This window comes from Micromys minutus (genome assembly GCF_963924665.1).
Source record: "Micromys minutus genome assembly, chromosome: 1".
NCBI classification, from domain to species: domain Eukaryota; kingdom Metazoa; phylum Chordata; class Mammalia; order Rodentia; family Muridae; genus Micromys; species Micromys minutus.
In genome coordinates, this window is record NC_137969.1 from 145,631,424 (window position 1) to 145,651,334 (window position 19,911).

The 19,911-nt window shown below is 44.0% G+C and overlaps 2 protein-coding genes across 2 annotated transcripts in view; one reads left to right on the forward strand and one right to left on the reverse strand.

Annotated features, from left to right (window-relative positions):
- CCDC158 (coiled-coil domain containing 158) overlaps window positions 1-3,086 on the reverse strand; it is a 51,798-nt gene extending 48,712 nt beyond the window's left edge. The window contains exons 1-2 of the mRNA XM_080932174.1: window positions 3,020-3,086; window positions 1,314-1,454 (exon numbers count right to left, since the gene is read on the reverse strand). Of these exons, the coding sequence (XP_080788300.1) occupies window positions 1,314-1,380 (67 nt within the window). The 5' untranslated portion in view covers window positions 1,381-1,454; window positions 3,020-3,086. The remainder of the gene's footprint in view (window positions 1-1,313; window positions 1,455-3,019) is intronic.
- Window positions 3,087-12,331: 9,245 nt separating this feature from the next.
- Window positions 12,332-19,911, forward strand: part of SHROOM3 (shroom family member 3) — a gene marked incomplete at its 5' end in the record, with an annotated part of 275,996 nt that continues 268,416 nt past the window's right edge. The window contains one exon of the mRNA XM_080932154.1: window positions 12,332-12,499. Coding sequence (XP_080788280.1) covers window positions 12,332-12,499 — 168 coding nt within the window. The remainder of the gene's footprint in view (window positions 12,500-19,911) is intronic.

Sequence of the window (19,911 nt, forward strand, 5' to 3'; positions counted from 1 at the left end):
AGCTGGGAAGTCCTGGGCAGGAGAAAAACTGCTGCCACATCCGAGGATGAAAAGAGAGACCATGAGGGGCCTGGTAGTCATCCTTTGGACTGTGAATCTCACTTCGTATGGTATAGTTTTGAAATTGGGAAGAGGCTTGGTCATGGGAAATATTTTTCAGTGGCATCAGGACCCTGCTGAGCTGGGAGACCATGACTATTAAGTGGCAGACTGGTAAGAGATCCATAACAAAAATTTTCTATCAGCTCAGCACAAAAATGGAGACATTAGCTAGACTGCTAAGAATTTGGGTTTCTATGAGAATGCAGAATGATAAAGGGGCAAGGGGACTGCAAGTGGTTGGCATGCACAGAGTAGAGTGGTGTTTAGGAGTAAAGATGGTCTATAACAGCCGTTGTCAGCTTTGCAGTATATCACGATCACTTAAGAAACTTTAAAATACTATAGTTGTACCTAAGCCCCACTCTGGACCTACAGAATCAGAATTTCCAAGTGTGAATCTAAGACACTTTAATGTTCAGAACTGAAAGGGTTAAGATTAGACAGTGATGATAGCCACCACTTTCATTAGGCAGGAAAATAGGAGCTCCACAGCAATAACATAGTAGAGGGCTGAGGTAAGAGAGTGAATATAGAAGTCTAACACTTGCTAATAAGATGTGTGCATAGGGATAGGAAGGGGCTGTGGAGGGCTCAGTAATTAAAGCACTTGTTGTTTTTGCAGAAGATTCAGGTTTGGTTCCCAGGACCTAAATGGTGGTTCACAACCATCTGTAACTCTAGACCCATCAGATCTGATACCCTCTTCTGACCTCAAAGGGCACTAAGCATACATGGGGTGCACAAACATAGCTGTAGGCAAAACACTCATACAAGTAAAGCAAATCTTAAACAAACAAACAAACAAACAAACAAAACTTTATAGGCACCAGATCCTGTTAGGCCTCCAGGAGATGAATGTTAATAAGAACCACACTATACCTAAAGAGACACAATCTGACATGAGCTGAGCTTAACCAAGAAACACTGGAGAAAATAAAGCTATGAGGAAAAGTGGAGCATCACCTCTGCATAGAAACAATTTTTAGACAAAACAGGTAATGGAATCATGCTAAAACCAGATATGCTCAGTTACAAAGCGAGGTAATCTCTAACTCAAAAACAGAATTAGAAACAGCACAGTAGACATTCACAACTAAATTCTGTGCCTTGCAGTTAAAAACAAAGCACACTAAAATCTAGGAGCTAAGATGGTTATTATAAAGATTGTTTAATCTGACCTCCACAATTTTTGTTTTAGAAAAGGTGCATACCTCCTTTGGATATGATGCCACTTGATAAAAGATCTTCATTCTTTGATTCACAAGCTTTTGATTCCATGTTAACTATTTCCTACCACTTCTTAAAGATCTTGAGATGTAAACGCTTCCCTGTTAGAATCATTCAGTTCTTGTCTACGAAAGATAAAGCATTCGCTCTTCATTCCAATCTTATTGAAAAGCTTATAGGCAAACAGGAGCAGACTTTGTTAATGCTTTTGACATTTTCCTCTAGAAAAATAGTTATGAATGCAGAAATACCATGTTATTTACAACCAATGTGTTGAGTGATAAAACACAAAGGAGTTTTTGTTACTCCTGCCTGCACAGGGTCGGCTAGACAAAACAAGGTATCCTTAGCTGGTTTAGAATTCACTATGTATACCAAGTTAGCCTTGAATCACAGAGCTCTGCTTGCTCATGCTTCATATGTGCAGGGATTACAAGTGTGCCCTGCCATGCCCCGCCTTCAAACGGTTACTAAAGAGAAACTAAAATTTAAAAATTAATATTTAGTTATTATGATAACTGGTGATCTAACTGAGGGCAGTTATTCTTTCAATGTCTTATAAAATTATGTTGCTAAGTAATAGAAATTATCTCCCTAACAAAGACCTCAAATCAGCAAATTAGATACCATTAATAAAGCTAAAAAACGTATCTGATGTTAAATAATATTTAAAGTTTTATAATTAATCAAGAGGGTGTTTCTAAGTTTAGAAAATAGTGGTGGTAGCCTAATTCCAAATTTCTTATTTTTACTCAAACAAGCATAAAATCAAGACAGAAACCAATAAAATTATGTGTGTTGCACATTGTCAGTACTCTAAAGACAGAAGGCCTTTATATATCTAGAAATAGTGGAGTTCTTCCTCCTGAGGCCGTTCCCACCATCCTGCTGTGAACCTTCTGAAACTCCAGTTCCAGGGTATCCCACAACCCCTTCTAGCCACCACAGGCATCAGGCACTCACATGGTGCAATTACACACAGGCAGGCAAAACACTAAATTAATATCAAATAAAACTACATCTTAAAAAAAAATGTGGCAAGAGGTGGGCATTTCAGATCACTGCCTCAGCTTTCCCGGTCCCACAGACTGTATGTATACACATTAGCAGTCCTGCCTAACACTCTGGGAAGACTGAAAACTCTGGACCTTTTTGTCTTGCGTAGTATCAGTCAGAACACACTGATGAACAGCCTACATCACCTGTCTTCTGCATTCCCATGACCTAAAGCCAACTTGACATTTAACAGGAACAATGCCTACGGCAGCTCCAATGGGGACTTCTGCCCCTGCTGAAGGGGAAATCTAGGACCTGGAGTGGATTATCAAGAGGCTCCAATCACACACCACACAGCGTTAAAACAGTCTCATGAGGGATGAAATACCGGTGACAGCCGGAGACCCCACTGTCTGTCCCCACGCTTTCCCATCCAAGGAGCCGGGCTGGAAGAGAAGTGAGCAAGGAGCAGTCCTGTTGGGCTCAAGGAATTCTGCAACTGAGGCCGCAGTCAGGAAGCCCAGTTTTCTCGCCACTGTACTTGGAGAACCCTCCGAAAACAGCCATACAAAATTATCGGGCTGCTACCACGTGGAAACAAGGCCATGGAAAGTTCCAGAAGGAACAGAAGTTGATCCTGGTCCTCAGGAGAACGACCCAGCTCTGTACCCCGAGGCGCACTCCGCCCCCGTACCTGCTAACAACACCTCGTCCTAAGAGACCGGCCGCATGTCCGCGGGGGCCGCGGCCGCACCTGCGCGACCCCGCCGGCTCTCACTGCGCCCGAGGCCGCGGCCCGCGCGGCTGCCTTTCCGCGGCACCCGACCGGCCACCGCGAGGCCTCGAGCACCGGGCCAGCAGCTGCTGAGGGCGAGCTCCGCCTGACCGTTGGCCGCAAGGAATCCAAAGAGAAAGGGGGCGGGACGTGAAGGAAGGGCGGGACGTCGGGAGGGGGCGGGGCGTGAGGAAGAGGGCGGGGCGTGAAAGGATCCGGGAGGCTGAGGCACGAGAAAGGGCGGGGCGTGGTGGGCGGGGCAGGAGAGAGGAGCGGAAAGGTTCAAGCAGCAAAAGAGGGGCGGGGCGTGAGAGGAGGGCTGTGGGAGGGGCGGAGCAGGCCGCACACGAGACCACGCCCCTGGACTCCTCCGTACTTTCCCGCCTCTACGCGGTCGGCTAGGTAACCAGGTAGGCCCGGCAAGCCACTTTTCTCTTTTCCTACTGCCTCACTCTGCTGTCATTCCTACAGAGGCTCCACAAAGATCCTCCCAGCTACCTAATGGCACAAATCCTCTCTGTTACCTGAGCGCTGAGGAAAGGGCAGGCTGACACCTTTATTCTCCGGAGCAGTCCGCTCCCCCTGCTCCCCACCTCTTCAAGTTAACATTCAACAGAACTTCAGCCCTGTGCTTAACCTGTGCTGTTAAGTTGCACCTTCGTTCAGACTGTTTTTCTAGGTTCTGACGAGTTCTAAGGGTAGCTGTCCTTTCTGCCTCCGGAGAACTGTTTCCTCCTCCGTGCTTCGGTTACTCTATCATAAACTCTTAACATGGAATTTATCAGCTTGAAATAGTACACTGAGACTCCTGTGTGCTGTTCAAATTACCGTTCCAATGAAAGGGTTCCAAAGAGGTGGAAGATGAGAGATACAACCTATAGGGTTTGTTGTGGTTTTGAAGACAGACTCTCCAAGTAGCCCATGCTGGCCACAAACTTGGCATCCTTCTGCCTTAGACTTACAGAAGTGTATAGATCAACTCTTGCTTTGTGGTGTTGAATTCTGATAACTATCAAGGTTAAGTAGGCTACAATAACAAATATACAGTGTATAAATTGACTATAAATATCAAACACTTTTATGTACTGCAGTTACAAATTGTAACAGTTTATGAAGCACCATTAAAAACTTTTATCATACCGTTTACTGCCTCTGAGACATATAGGAATATAGTGTCAAGTACATGCAGAGAAAATTAAACCATAAACACTAAACAGAAGGATAAGTAGCTAGCCTCCTTGACTAGACTGAAAACAAATTCCAATTAGTTTCTTTTAAATCTTTTTCTATCAAAACGTGTGTTCTTTTGGCTTGGAAATATTTTAATTGCCTAACACCTGTCTTTTATTGCCATCTCATTTTGAGTTTGTACCCAGGATAAAGTTTTATCTTCTCTTGATCAGGCTACATGACATAGAAGACTCAGCCAAAATGTGGGTTCCAGCCCAGTTGGGAGTGGGAGGGAAACCTTCTGAAGGTGACTTTGTGGTTGTCCCCACCATCCCCCCCCCCCATCAGAACCCAGGTTTTTTAGCCTTCCCACGTGGACTGAAGACCAGGGGCTTCCCAAGCCTCCTGTGCCAGCCTGGGACTGCTAAGGCACCCAGCCTTGTGCACTGAATAGCTACTGGGTTTTCGGCATCTTCAGAGGGGTACCAACCTTACAGTGAAAGGCAAGCTAACAATGCCTCTCTTAAATATACATTCACCCAGTGGGTTCTTTTCCTCTAGAGAAATCAGGTAATACAGTAGGGGTGCAAGTGGAGCTCAGAGGTAAGTGTGGGGTGTCTTCCTCAAAGAGAGCTCCCCTTCTGCTTTTTTCCATAGGTTCTGTGATCAAACACAGGTGGTCAAGCTTGCCCGGCATGTTTTCTTGGCCATAGTGCAGATCCCACCATGGTTCTTGAGATAGGGTCTGTTGTGAGCCTGGAGCTCACCAGTTGGCTAGACTGACCCACCAGCTAGACCCAGAGAGCTTTCTGTCTCTGTCTCTCCAAGCTGTTAAAAATGTGGGTTCAAACTCCAATCTTCATCCTCACATGTCGGTCACTTTACCAACTGAGCCATTTTCCCAGCCTCACTCTACGATATTTTTTTAAAGTATTGAATAAAAACAATACCTCCTTACTCTTTAAAACAAAGAGCTTAAAGATGAAGAAAGGGGTCCAGATTCCTTAAGCAGCGATTCATCATTGCACAAAGGCTAGTGGACACCATGGTTATGTAACAAATGATAAATAGTATCATGTCCTGTTGTTCTTTTTGTTGTTGTTGTTTTAAAATTTTAAATATTATGCATATGGATATCTTTCCTGTGTATATGTCTTTGCACCAAGGTGCTGTATTCTCTGGGACTGGATCACAGGCGGCTGTCAGGTGGGTGCTGGAATTAAAATCCCATTTCATTACAGAGCCGCCAAAGCTCTAAACCACTGAGTTGTCGCTCCAGCCTTGCTACTGTTTATTTATCTTTTTTCCTATTGTGTTAGGAATCATATTCCAATCATAAATGCTAGGAAAATGCTGCAAAACATACCCACACGTGTATATATCCCATGATCCCACATGTACTGGCTGGTTTTGTGTCAACTTGACACAACTGGAGTTATCACAGAGAAAGGAGCCTGAGTGGGGAAAATGCCTCCATGAGATCCAGCTATAAAGCATTTTCTCAACTAGTGATCAAGGGGGGAGGGCCCAGCCCATTGTGTGTGGTGCCATCCCTGGGCTGGTTGACCTGGGTTCTATAATAAAGCAGGCTGAGCAAGCCAGGGGAAGCAAGCTAGTAAGTGACATCCCTCCATGGTTTCTGCATCAGCTCCTGCTTCCTGACCTGCTTGAGTTCCAGTCCTGACTTCCTCTGGTGATGAACAGCGATATGGAAGTATAAGCTGAATAAACCCTTTCCTCCCCAACTTGCTTCTTGGTCATGATGTTTGTGCAGGAATAGAAACCCTGACAGTTGTTTTATGTACATTTTAATGCAATACAGTTGTTTGGAACACTATCTCAAATATATATAATCCCAGCTCCAACAATGCTATCTTCTAAAGTATGTTAAAATATACATAAAATGGTCATTTTAATTTTTTAAAAAATCACATTTATTTGTTTGTTTGTGAAGAGCACATGTAGAGGTCATAGGGCATCTTGCAGGCCTTGGCTCCTGCCTTCCTCCATGTATATATGTTCCAGATATTGAAGCCAGTCAGTCAGATCTGGCTACAGGCATATTTGCCCTTTATACTGTCCCTCAGGCCCATTTTAGGCATTTTCATTATACATGGCATTAGCTCACTCACTCTTTTGCTGTTTTTATTTTTAAGCAAATAGCTGTGTGCACCCATCATAACCAGCCCTCTCTGAAACTTTGTTCTTCCCTAGATGAAACTCGTTATATTCCAGTTTCTCCAACCCAACCACCATCATTCTAGTTTCTGTAGCTATGGCCTGCTGTAGGCCCTGCTCATAAGTATAAACAAATAGAGCTTTTAAAAAGGGATTGTTTATGTTACTTGTACAAGTGTTTTTCTTGCATGAACGTATGTGTACTACATGTGTTCCTGGTGCCCTTTGCGGCCAGAAAATGATGTTGAATCCCCTCAAACTGACAGATGGTTGTGAGCCACCATGTGGTGCTGGAACTGTGCTTGGGTCCTCTGGAAAAGCAGTCACTTCTCTTAACTGCTGAGCCATCTCTCCGGCCCCCAGCGTCTGCTTTTACGTGTCCAGCGTACTTAATGTATTTTGAAGATTTTTACTACAAATGTATTTCAACCCTTATGCTTTGTTTTGTTTTGAGACATATTCTTGTGTAGCCCAGGCTGACTCTCAATATGTAGGCAAGGATAGCCTTGAATATCTGATCCTCCTGCCTCCACCTTCCAAATGCTAGGATTATAGGTGTGCCCTATCAAGCCCAGAAATCTTTATTCTGTTTTTTTTTTTTAAGGCTAAATAACATTTCATCCTGTGTATATGCTGCATTTAGTTATTTATTCATTTGTTCCTAGAATCCTTGTAGTAAGTGTGTCTTAGTCATGTTCTATTCCTGCACAAGCATCATGACCAAGAAGCAAGCTGGGAGGTAAGGGTTTATTCAGCTTACACTTCCACATCTGTTTATCACCAGAGGAAGTCAGGACTGGAACCCAAGCAGGTCAGGAAACAGAGGCCATGGAGGGATGACACTTACTGGCTTGCTTCCCATGGCTTGCTCAGCCTGCTTTATTATAGAACCCAGGTCTACCAGTCCAGGGATGGCTCCACCCACAGTGGGCTGGGCCCTCCCCCCTTGATCACTAGTTGAGAAAATACCTTACAGCTGGATCTCGTGGAGACATTTCCTCAACTGAGGCTCTTTTCTCTTTGATAACCCCAGCTTGTGTCAGGTTGACACAGAACCAGCCCGCACAGTAAGTATATGTGCTTGTCTTCCTGCCTGTTCTTGTTTGTTTGCTTGCTTGCTTTTTGAGAGAAGAACATCCCTGCATAGCCTAGAGTGGCCTGGAATGTCACATGTAGTAGCTCAGCTGTCCTTGACTTGACCACACTCCTGCTTCTTCGGCTGTGTGCAGGGACAACAGGTGTGCACCACAAGGCTTGGCTGACCTTTTAAGATCTAACATTACGGAGGCAGAATTCCCTTTGAATAAACTGCAACCACTTGCAGTATCCAGTCCACAAGATATAGATGTATGCCTATAAAACCGCTGTCATGGTTTCTATCACTGTTAATCCTTTCTGAAAGATTTTGATAATCTGTCCTGTGCTTATCATGACACAGGTCTCACTGTAGCTTGTGGAGCAGGTGCTGTACATTGTCTATTGTTCCTGTTCTTCATTCTTACTGAACCCCAGTTATGGGGACATATCCAATATAACATTCTGTAAGGTTCTGTACTTCAGGGAAAGTTCCAGCATGGAGATCCTGTTGGAATAAACTAACTTCTGTGCGTTTGTGCCTTTCCCAAGTATCTGCTTTCAGGGATGGTGTGTAAACTACTCCCTGGCCTTTGGAGGCAAGATGTTGGCTCTATAAAGCCAGCCATCTTAAGAAGACTCCTAAAGAGGTGACTCTTTTTGTGTATGAAATATTGCCTAGAGAAATGGGCAGACTTTAAAATAAACTCGATTTTGTTTGTTTTGCATTGTTCAGAAGCATTTTACGACTAAATAACTTTTTTCAGCCTGTACTAAATAATTTTTTTCTGGGTTGGAGAGATGGCTCAGTGGTTAAGAGCACTCACTGACTGTTCTTCAAGAGGTTCTGAGTTCAAATACCAGCAACCACATGGTGACTCACAACCATCTGTAATAGTATCCGATGCTCTCTTCTGGTGTGTCTGAAGACAGTTACAGTGTGCTCATATAAATAAAAATAGAGATCTTTTAAAATTATGAATAAAATAGATCTTAAAAATTTTTTCAACATCTTCTCTGCAATAACTTTAGTAAGTTAGTGGCCCAGAATCACCACTAGATGTCACCCTGGCTTTATTTTCAGAAATGTTCATGGGCAGTTAAAAACAAAACCAAAATTCAACACTTTGAAAATTAATTAGAAGCACTGTCTTTAATCCCACCATTTGGGTGGCAGAAGCAACTGGATCTCTGTGAGTCTGTGGCCAGCCTGGTCTACATAGCATCTCCCAGGCCTGCTAGGACTACATAGAAACCTTGTCTCAACAAAATAAAGATAGATAAATAAAATCATATTAAAGATATCAGCAAAAGTAGGAACTGTATCTTGAAGGCAGAGCTTTTGTGGTTGAGCATGTGCAAGGCCTTGTACACATGTACACCCACTCCCCCCCCAAAAAAAAAACCAGGAAAAAAATGTCAGTAAAAAGAAAGATCCTGACATTTGAAAGAGTTGAGGGTGGGGGTGCTAGGAGGGGAGCAAGGTTGTGGTTCCATTTCTCCTCCTCTGTGGACACGGTACGAGCCTTGTAAGAAAGACCTCAATCAGAAACAGAATTTTTCCAATATACGCTCAAAGTGCAATTGCCACATGATGGGTGTGTCTATTATGAAAATGATTTTTTTTTTAATTATTAAAGAAGAGGCAAGTCTAAGAGGCAAAAGGTTGGGGATGTAGCAGACATCAGAAAAGAGACAGTGACACTTTTCTTCTGAGACCTTTCTTCCAAGTCAGGAAGAAGCAGGGTAGGTTTTGCTTTACATAGCGGAGATCCAACTTCTGATGGCTTGTCAGAAATATTTTTGTTTATGGGGTTTGAGATGATTAAGGTTCTCGAATTCAAACCTGGTAGACAACCTGAGTTTGAACCCTGAGATAGTCCCATTAGTTGTTTGTCCTCTGATCTCCATGAGCACACCATGGCTGCCTGGTCAAGTTACCTCCATACCATTGACAATGAATTTCCAATAACAATGGGAAGACCCTGTAAAACCTAGGGGAAACGGCCTATTATAATGTGTGTGTGTGTGTGTGTGTGTGTGTGTGCACCTTCAAGACACTCATGCCATGGGGCACGTGGTGGTCAGAGGACAGCCTTAAGTGCCACCACCTGCCCACTACCTAGCTTGAGGTGGGGTGGGCAACTTGTAAGCTTCCTAGCTGACTTACTAGCTTCGGGGTTTCTGCATCACCATCTTTGGTCTTCCCTTGGAGAAAAGGGATCCCGTGGACACAGGAGACACTATGGCTGGCTTTTACGAGGGTTCTGGGTGTTAGAACTCACGTGCACAGCGGTGCTTAACCCACTGAGCCCACCCTACTTTTTTTTTTTTTTTTTTTTGACATAATATTGCTATGTTACTGAGGCTGAACTCACAATTCTCCAGCTTCAGCCTCCAGCTTAGGTGGGACTACAAACACTCATCACCATGCCCAGCTTTCCTTTCATTCAGTCTTTGTCTACAGATTAAGCTGCCAAAGGAAGTTTCAATTAAAAACAGCCTAAGGAAGTATCAATAAAAAATAGCCTAAATTACCTTTAAGAATCAACTCATGTTTGCCACTTTCATTTTGCATACCCATGTTTCCATTAGAAGATTACCATTATGTAAAAATGATACTTCCCCCTGGCACTGGACCCTAGTAATAAAATAATACAACACAGGCCTTGTGCTGAGGAGGGAGGAATGGTAGGGTCTCATGTGCCCCAGCTGTCCTGAGCCTTAGGACCTTGACCTTCGGATGCTGCTGCATCAGTAGAGCTTCATGTATGCCAAGCAGGCACGCTAACATCTGAGCTGCACTGCTCCCCACAGCGGCCTTAGCATCACAGCTGTTGTAGCTCACGAATTTATCGATTGTGTGTGCATGTGTACATATGATGTGGGTATATGCATACACGAGTTTGAAGATACTTGTGTCATGTCGTGCAGAAGACAACTTTGGGGACTCAGTTCTGGCTGTTCACCTTCTGGGTGTGGGGTCTTCTGTTGTCTCTTAGGGCTGTGTTGTGTACACTAGGATATCTGAATAGAAAACTTTCAGATACTCCCCTGCCTACGCCTCCCATCTTGATGTAGGGGGGTTGGGACTGCAGATGGGCACCCCTGCATCTGGCTGTTTTTATGTGGGCTCCTGGACCTGAACCCTGGTGTCAGGCTTGGAACGGTGTGTGTGGGCTTTACTTACTAAGTCGTTTAGCTGGCCCAATGTTACACTGTCCCAATTTCAGTCTTATCTGCTCTGTAATATCTACTTTTCATTATACAAAAAAAAAAAAAAAAAAAAAAACCACAAACAAACAAAAAAAAACACCGAAATCAAAATTTTTATTACATTTTTATTATTTTTAAACTTCAGCTCCAAAAAAATAAAAATCATCTTATCACAAATTTAAGTAGAAAAAACTATGGGTAAACATATTCCGTGAAAAGAATTCTAATGTGTTTCAATAATCAAAGAGGATTCGGGGCGAGACAAATAGCTATCATATATTGCTCAACCTCTGATTGGAAAGTAATGTTAAATGTTATATAGTATTATTAAAAAGTTACACTGATAACATTGGGCCACGAGTGCCTAGTACTTAAGAGCAGGAATCAAGCAGTCTTGGGGTAGATCACGGCTAAAGGCAGAAAAGGCCTTCCTCAGTTTGTATAGCAAAGCAGTTTGTCTGGAGAGGCCGATCTTATGCAGTGTGTGGTATTTTCTTCTAATATGACTGCATTAGAAAAATAAAGAAACGCCTTTGACACTTGAAAGTTCGCCCAACCTGCTTAGGCGCAGCTTCTCAGACTTGGCGGCACACAGAAGTGCCTGGAGGGATTTTCAAAATACCAACGCTTGTCCCGAAGTTCTGCTTTAGTAGTAAGAGGCGGGGCTCCTCTGGTAACTATTTCTAGCCATCTGTACTGTATTTTCAGCTTCCTCGCTGTTGTCGACTGTAGGGCGGCTCTGGTTGCCAGGTCTTTGTGGCTGAATTCCGCAGAGCGCGCTCCTCTGCCACCCGCACTCTGACTCCGAGGAGACCCATCATCGCTGAAAATGCCAAAGAAAAGAAGCGCGTTGCCTGGCTGAGACTTGGAGCTGACTTTCCCCAGACACTAAGGATTTCCGTCATCCCAACCCCCGTCTTTCCTCTTGCAAACCTCCCCTAACCCGAGAAACGAACGTTGACCTTAATGCTTGACAAAAATGGGTACAAAGTTTTCGCACAGCCTTTCGCCACCCCCGTGGGGGGGGGGGGGACAGGATCGAAAATTCCGAGGGCGACGGGTGCACTGCTAGCAAGTCTTTCTTTAAATGCAGCTTCTGCGGAGGGCGGACGCTATTGTCATGGTAAATTTCACTCGCTCAGGAAGAAAGGGTTGGTGATCCATCATTTAAAATAGGAGGTATTCCTTTGCGGCTCTGCCGCTTTCTTCCTAGACCCGGGTGAAAGGCTTTTTACTGTTCTCGGTTAAAAAAAAAAAAAAAAAAAAAACAAAACAAAAACAACAACAAAACCCACAGACAAGGCTCTGGCGCGTGTGAGAGCCTAAAGCAGTCTGCGGAGACCCTGGAGGACGTCGGTGTGAACGCAGAGGGCAGACCCCACTGGGAACTTCCGCGAGAGCCCCGAATTCCAGTGGGTGCGGTGGGAGAAGCAGACCCGGGAGCGGCGAGCTCCCCCCCCCCCCCACGCACTCACACGGCATTTCTCCCCGCCTGCTGGTGCTCCAGGACCTAACCCAGCAGGGAAGCTCCGCTCGCCTCCAACTGGGTCAGACACTTTAAACGGAAGCCGACTTGACCATGTGTCTGGCGCGATGAGGACCCCCGAGAACTTGGAGGAGCCCAGAGCCACGCCAAACCCCAGCAGGAGCCCCCCCAAGGAGAGATTCGTTTATCTGGAAGCGCTCCTAGAGGGAGGGGCTCCCTGGGGCTTCACCCTGAAAGGTGGCCTGGAGCATGGAGAACCGTTAATCATTTCCAAGGTAAGTTTCTGCTTTCAGTATTGTCTGCAACCAACTCGTGTTTGCTTGTTGGCTGCTTTTAAAGCTGTGTCAGATTTGTCAAAAACCAAAAGAAAAGAAAAATCATTCTCGTTGCCTGAATTGCACTTAACTACCCGATTTGTTGACTCACGCCTTTCTGATTAGCAGGGAAATGCTTTTGGATAACTTGGTGTTTGGAAAAAAAAAAGTGTGTTTAGCTCATTCATTCTGTGAAATCCTCGGGAAAATGTGCTCAATTGATGGCTAATCTTCTCTTTTTGTGTATGAAATGCAAGATCAGTTCCTACATGAGCTTTCCGTTAAAAATCAGATTAAAGATCATGACATAGTACACGGTCCAGGTCAGAAAAATCTCGCCCTTCAACCGAGAATACCCAACTTTAAAACTGTTTTAAATGTTCTTTTAAGTTCAGATCATTAGCCCAGGTGTGGTGGTGCAGGCCCCCAGACTCAGCAGGGGGGGGACACCAAGGCAAGATTTCAGCCCAGAGCAAGTTAGCAAGACTCTGTCTCAAAGACCAAATCAACTAAAACGAACAAACAAACAAATAATTTTGGAGAATTGATTGCTTTATATGCAGAAAGATTTAAAGTGGTTTTTAGTATGGACAAAACACTCATTTGTTCCTCTGTATAGTATCTAAGTCTGATTTTAAAACCAAGTGATTATGCAATACGACTCAATCTTCATTGATATTTTAGGGCTTTAACATTATTTATTTATTATTTATCTATTTAATATATATGAATGTTTGTCTTGCAAGCCAGAAAAGGAAATCAGATCCCACTACAGATGGTTGTGAGCCACCATGTGGTTGCTGGGAACTGAACTCACAGCCTCTGCAAGCATACAGCCAGTCATCTCTTCAGCTCAATTTTTTTTTTTTTAAAGGATTTAGAGTTTGTTCTTTTCTCTGAAACAGCAGCCTTTCAAATTAGTTGTTATAAATATTTATTTTTAAATTACAGACTAGTAACAGTTGAGGACAATAGTATATTTAAAGGCTTTCAGGCAATGGTGTCCCCAGGAAAACATTTGTAACTGACAAGGAATTCTATTGAGTTTGAGGGTGGAGAAAGAAATACTAGATGTTGAATTTGAAGTCTGTATTCTGGTAAGGTTGCTTTTCACACACACACACACACACACACACACACACACACAAAACATCACACCTCTACCCCCAAGGTATATTTTGAGGAAAAACAGAGAAATCTTAATGTGGATGAGCCAGAAGGAATTGGAAGTGACAGCAGCTGGCCCCCAGGTGTGCCACACATCCTGCAGGCCGTGTGCTTTCCTGAGGAAAACAGAAGAGATGTGTATATGTATCCACTAAGAAAAAAAAATGTCATTTATTGAAAAACTAAAGCCCTGAAACCAGGGCCCTCAGTAAATGAAAGCTTATTTTCCTTAAGCTACGAAAAATCTAGCTAGAGGTCAGCAGTTGGGTGCGACCACAGCTTAATCGAGTCAAGAATTCCACGTAGATCTTCCATTTGCCGTTCTTATTTATGGTCCTCATGGCTGTAGAGAGGATGCTGTGACTTGGCCAGTACATCTTCATTCCAGGCAGGGTGGGCGGGTCCTGCTTTTCAGACTTTTGCTTCTTTCTCATTGGCCAGAACTGTACTGTATCCTGTAGATAACAAAAGGAAATTAATGGCTATGACCTAAACCAGCTAGGGTTTCTCTCATGAATTCTGAATAGGGACCTAGCCTTCTAGAAGTCAAGGATTCTTTTGGTACTATTTGGCATGGTGGGGGGTAGGGGTGGGGAAAGTGGTTCTTTCTATAAATGAGGTAGAGTTAACCATTGGATAAACAACCAAGAAAGCATGTAACAAATGTGTTTGAAACTGTGTGCATTTAAAAACCTATTGCACGGTCTTCCTGGCTATTAGTGATAAGGTTTGTGCATGTGTTCATAAAAATGCCGGTGGCTCTCAGAGAGGTTTAATCCCTGGTGTCTGGGGTACAGGCATAATGCTCTCTCTATCAGTGGATGCAGTATAGTGTCAGCTGTAGAGTTTTTTACAATCTTGATAAAGATTATGGCTGCTGCTCTTCATTAGCCTGGGAGTCTATGCTAATTACTTTTCTTGCTTCCTTGACAAAGTATCTGACAGAAGCAACCTACAGGAGAAAGGACTTATTTCAGTGCACAGTTTTGGCAATACAGTCTATCCAGGAAAGGGAGGCACAGAGGCTAGGGAGATTCCCCCTCTGTGGTGGCAACGACTTGCAACATGGCCTTGTACACATCTCAACTGACCAGGAAGATGAGAACCAGAAACTGACATTAACTTTAAGGCCTCACTCTTCGAGCTAGGCTCTAGCCCCAAAGGTTCCTTAATATCTCAAAACAGCTGAGGACCAACTATTCAAATCCAGGAACCTGTGAGGACAATTCACATTCTAGCTGGAACAAGAGGAAGCTTGTCGGCAGCTACGTCACCAATGGCAGTTTATATTTCTCCCACATGATAGTCTGAACGTAAGCTGAATTGGAAAGTAGCTCTTTATGTTGGCAGATACCGGTTCCTACCTCCATCCCAGAACGATGCCCTACTGGCATACCAAGGTAACTTGTCACCATGTCTAATTTCCAGCCATTAAGAAACAGGCAGGAAGGAGAGAGAAGGCAGTGTCCATAGGAGTACAGTCTCCTTCAATTTTGTCCAGTATGATAGCCGACAGCCATTCTCATTTCTCTTCAATGAAAGGCATAAGAAAACGGAATTAGATGTAAAGTTCTGACACTTGCACCAATGACTAATGTCATCTCACATCAAGGTTTCTGCATATCATCCCCTATTGCGTGTGGCAAGAAAAGCCCTGCCTGTCCATGCCTGCCCCTCTGATGTCCTTTGTGTCCTGCGATGAGTTGCTTGGTCTCTCTCCTATACTCATATGTCATGTACTTATTGCACTGAATCCTGATATTTTATTTACATTGATTAACTTGTTGGGGACAGGAAGTATTTCCTTCATTTTGACATGTCTGACCCAGAGCCTGTAATATGGGGTCTAACCTTCTAGAAGCCAAGGCTCTTTGCCTACTGTTTGAAAAGAAATGTTGACTAACTGAAAAGGCATGGCTATATCTAATTCTTCTTCAATCATCAGGATCCAGTACGGTGCCTGACATAATTAACATTTGCCAACTCAACTAGCAAAATCAGGCAGTAGGCAGTTTCAGCTGGGAAGCAGGGACCTCATGAGATGGAGAGAGCTAGACAGATTTCCAGATTTAGGTATGTGTGTGTTTCTTGTTACTGCTAGAACAAATTTTTCCAAGTTTGGTGACTTAACACTATGCAAGCTTACCAATTGCTAGTTCTGTAGGCCGGAGCCCAGTTTCACTAGGCTAAGATCAAAGAGTCTTCCCTTTCAGTTCTAGAGGCCAGAAGTACCACACTGGGGGTTGGGGAATGGGAGTCCTTTTTTCTTCAAAGCCAATGATGGCAACTTAGGTCTCATTTATCACTCCATCCTAGTCCTGGGAATCAGGAATCGAACTCAACATCTTGCATGCCAGGGATCGTAGCTTCTAGTCTCGATCCCTTAGTCAATTTTTAAGACCCTATTGATTTCATTGGGCCTACTAAGGTAATGTTCCTGTTTTTATAACCAGCTGATTAGTAGCTTTAATTCCATTTGGTTCTTCCTTTGCCATAGAACCTAACACAATGCAAGGATTACAAAGTCTTTGGGAAGAGAGGGGGCTATTTCACCTACCCTAGGGCATGTAAGCACTAGGGAAAGTTCATAGGGCGAAGGCCAAATCAGGAGAGTCTGGGCCTGGTTCTCAACCTTCCCAACACTGTGGCCCTGTAATGGAGGCCCTCATGTTGTGATGACCCCGAACTATAAAGTCATTTCATTTCATAGCTATAATTTTGCTACTGTTGTGAATCCTAGTGTAAGTATGTCATATGCAGGACACCTGATATGCAACCCCTAAGAAAGGATCATTTGATCCCTAAAGGGGTCAAAACCCACAGGTTGAGAACTGGTGGTCTAGAGTTTAACTTAGCCACTAAGACTGATTTTAGTTCTTCTTCTCTCTGAGCCAATGAAAACATGCATGGTTTATGTGCTGCTGCGTGGTACCCCCTATTCACAAAAGCAGGACGGTTTTCTCTTGCAGGGGAAGGGAAGAGATGGCACATACGGAGTCTCAGGAGAGGCACGTGCACATATGCACACAGCTTTAAGCAGCCAGGTTATAGATGACAGGATAATGCAGGAAGTATCTCTTTTCTTTTGGTACAAAACAAGACAGGAAAATGAATGGGGGGAAAGAACTACAAAGGAGTGGCAATAAAAGATTCTTTTCTACTTGCTTTCTCGGGGATTTAATGCCCTTGAAAAGGAAAGGCGGGGTCGAGAAGTGAGCCTCTGCAATCTACAAGCTTCAAATAGAAAGGGTACCTTAAAAAAAAAAAGATGGTGGTTGTAAGTGGATGCCTGGACAATTCAATAGTTCAGGAAGTTGGCAGCCTGATTTGACTATGAGCCATTTGCTCAATGCGGGAGCTGGGAAGGCAGGTCCACCTGCTGCAGGGGTGCACCTGCTACCGGGCTCATAGCTGAATTGGTGACTACAATGGTGGACAGCCATTGCCAAGAGTTCACTGTGCTCAAGGCTCTTTTCCAACACATCTACAGGGGATAATTGTTCAAGTTTTATAACTTCATGAGGAAGACCACCCTAGTGTGCCAGTGACCTCCATGAGGAATGGGGGCACAATCTAAGTAACTCCTGGAAGTTTTCATAGCTAGTGTTTTTGAGAGGAAACCGTTCTCACCTTAAAGGAGTAAAAGACATGGTCTATTCTGGATGAAAGGAGTAATCGTGGCTGGGAAACAGACATCTAGATCTCCCCACGTATAGCTACAGTGTGGAGGCATGTGGTCCTGGAAACCTCACTGCAATGACGAGAGAATGACGAATGACAGACAGACATGTACACACTGAGGTTGGGTGGGCTGTGCTCTCAGTGATGGAGCCTCAGCTCTGATAATGAACAGCAGGGGGCGGGAGCTAGTCTGGTTAGCAGGTATCTGTCTCAGAGCAGTTTCAGGCTTCAGTCCAGGAGAAGGGCCTGAGGTTGCTAGTTTTTACACACATTGCCAACATTGCACTTGGACCAGAATGAGGTCTTACCAGCCTCAGCCTCAGCCCACGGGAAGGATTTGCCATTACTGTAATTTTCTACTGCTTTGGATTGTAATGTAGCTGCCTGATATTTGACCCTGTGAAAGTGTCATTTAACTCCCAAGGGGGTTGAAAACCACTGTCCTAGTGTCATAGTTTTTCTTACAATTCTGCCTCTGTAGAGAATCATCTAGAACACTCCGGTCAGCCTGCCGTTTGAAAGTGAAGCAAGTTGCTTTACTGTGTTGTGAGACACAGTGTGGTGAGTCCTCAGGTTAGGAGCTAAGGCCTCCATGAGTAGGAACAGAGTTGTCCAGGTGACCGTGTGACAGTTGTCATCATGTCTGGATGTTCTCTGTCTAGAATCAGCACACTTCGGTTTTCCAGCTTTCTTGGTACCCCTGGGTTTTGTCACACACGCCTTAGCCATAAATCTCCCAGGATCCACTTGTGCAGTAAAACAGGGCTTACTTACTAGTAACCAGCCACTGGTCATTTCAACTTGAAATGATTTTTAAGCATTTCCTTCTAACTCTGGGCTGGTTAAACTGGCCCACTAAAGCTATTTTTTTTTTTTTTTTTTTTTTTTTTGTCTCCTTCTGAGTGTTAAGTCATATCAGCTTGTTTATTCTCCCCACCCCCTTAATTTGAAATAGGGTCTCCTGTAGCCCACGCTAGCCTTGAATTTGCTTTGGAGCCAAGGCTGTCCTGAAACTCCTAACCCTTTTGCCTTCCTTCTCCCAAGTGCTGGTGTTACAGCATGTGCTTCTCGCTTGCCTCCCTTCCTGACTCAGCCTCCAGGGGCTGGATTTTTTTACAGACGTGTGTCACTGGGCTCATTTTGATGTTTTCAAATGCCTGGGCTTCCTCAATTTTGCTCCTTGTCTTTTTTTGTTTTTATCTTTGACACCTACCTCTTGTCCTTTCTCTCTCTCTCTCTCTCTCTCTCTCTCTCTCTCTCTCTCTCTCTCTTTCACACACACACACACACACACACACACACACACACACACACACACACACATGTCCTCTGCTGCTCTTACATAGATGTGTGTCCCTCCTTCAGTCCCCTCTTCTCTGGCTTTTGCTCTGCCTCTCCTTTGCTGCTTGGCTGTTAGCCTTCTGTAGACAAACTGTGGTCTCCTGAAGGCTCCCTGGACTTTACTTGTGCTTGTAAATCCTGCCTTTTCACTGTACACACACAGCAAGTTCTCAGTTAAGTGGCTTATAGGATTCCAGAGCCGGAAAGAACCTCAGGAGTCATGTGACTGAACTTCTGTATTGTACTTCGTGCGGAGAGGGGTTGGGGAAGGGAAGCAGAAGCTTAAAGAGCTCATGTATTGGTCAAGATGCTTTCTGCTTTTGCTGACAAAGTGTGTGTTTGTGTATCGGTGTGGTGTCCAAGTGTGTGTGTGTGTGTGAAGCTCAGCTTGTGCCTTCTGCTGGGGCCATGTTTGCTCTTGTATGAACCCTTTTTATCCCCTTTTAGACTGTGACATCTGGAAGGTAAGAACCTTTCTGTCCCCTCCTTCTCTTGTCTCTCCCTCTGTTCCCATCTTTCCTTCCTGCTGTCCACAGTGCTGAAATTATGAACAGTAAACTATGAAAATGTACTAATGAGTAGAGAGGAAATGAATGATACCGAGGCAGATCATAAAGTTGATCTGGTTGGGGTGACACACATCTATACTTGTAGTACTTGGGATGTGAAGGCAGGGGGATCAAGAGTTAAAGGCCAGCTTAGGCTGCATAGAAAGTTCAAGGCCTACCTGAGGTACATACCATCTCAAAAAGAATTTTTTTTCTTAGAAGGATATCTAGGATATCTATAAACAAAATATTAGGAAATACGGCCTGAAGGCCAGGGATATTGCTCAGTTGGTGGAGTGTTTGCCCAGGAAGCAAAAAGCCCTGGGCTCAAACCAAACACTATAAAAACTAGGCATGGTGGTGCAGAGTACCCAGCATCCAAATACGCAAGAAGTAAAGACAGGAGGACCAGGAATTTGAAGTCTTAGACAGGAGGACCAGGAATTTGAAGTCTTCCTTTGGCTGAATAGTGACTTTGAGGCCAACCCAAGTTACGTGAAACAACACCTTTAAAAGTCAAAAATTAGAAATAAATAAATGAATCCCTGACTGAGGAAAAAAAAGCAGCCAAGTTAACTTTTACATATATATATATATATATATACACACACATTATGAGTAACTATATATTTGTGA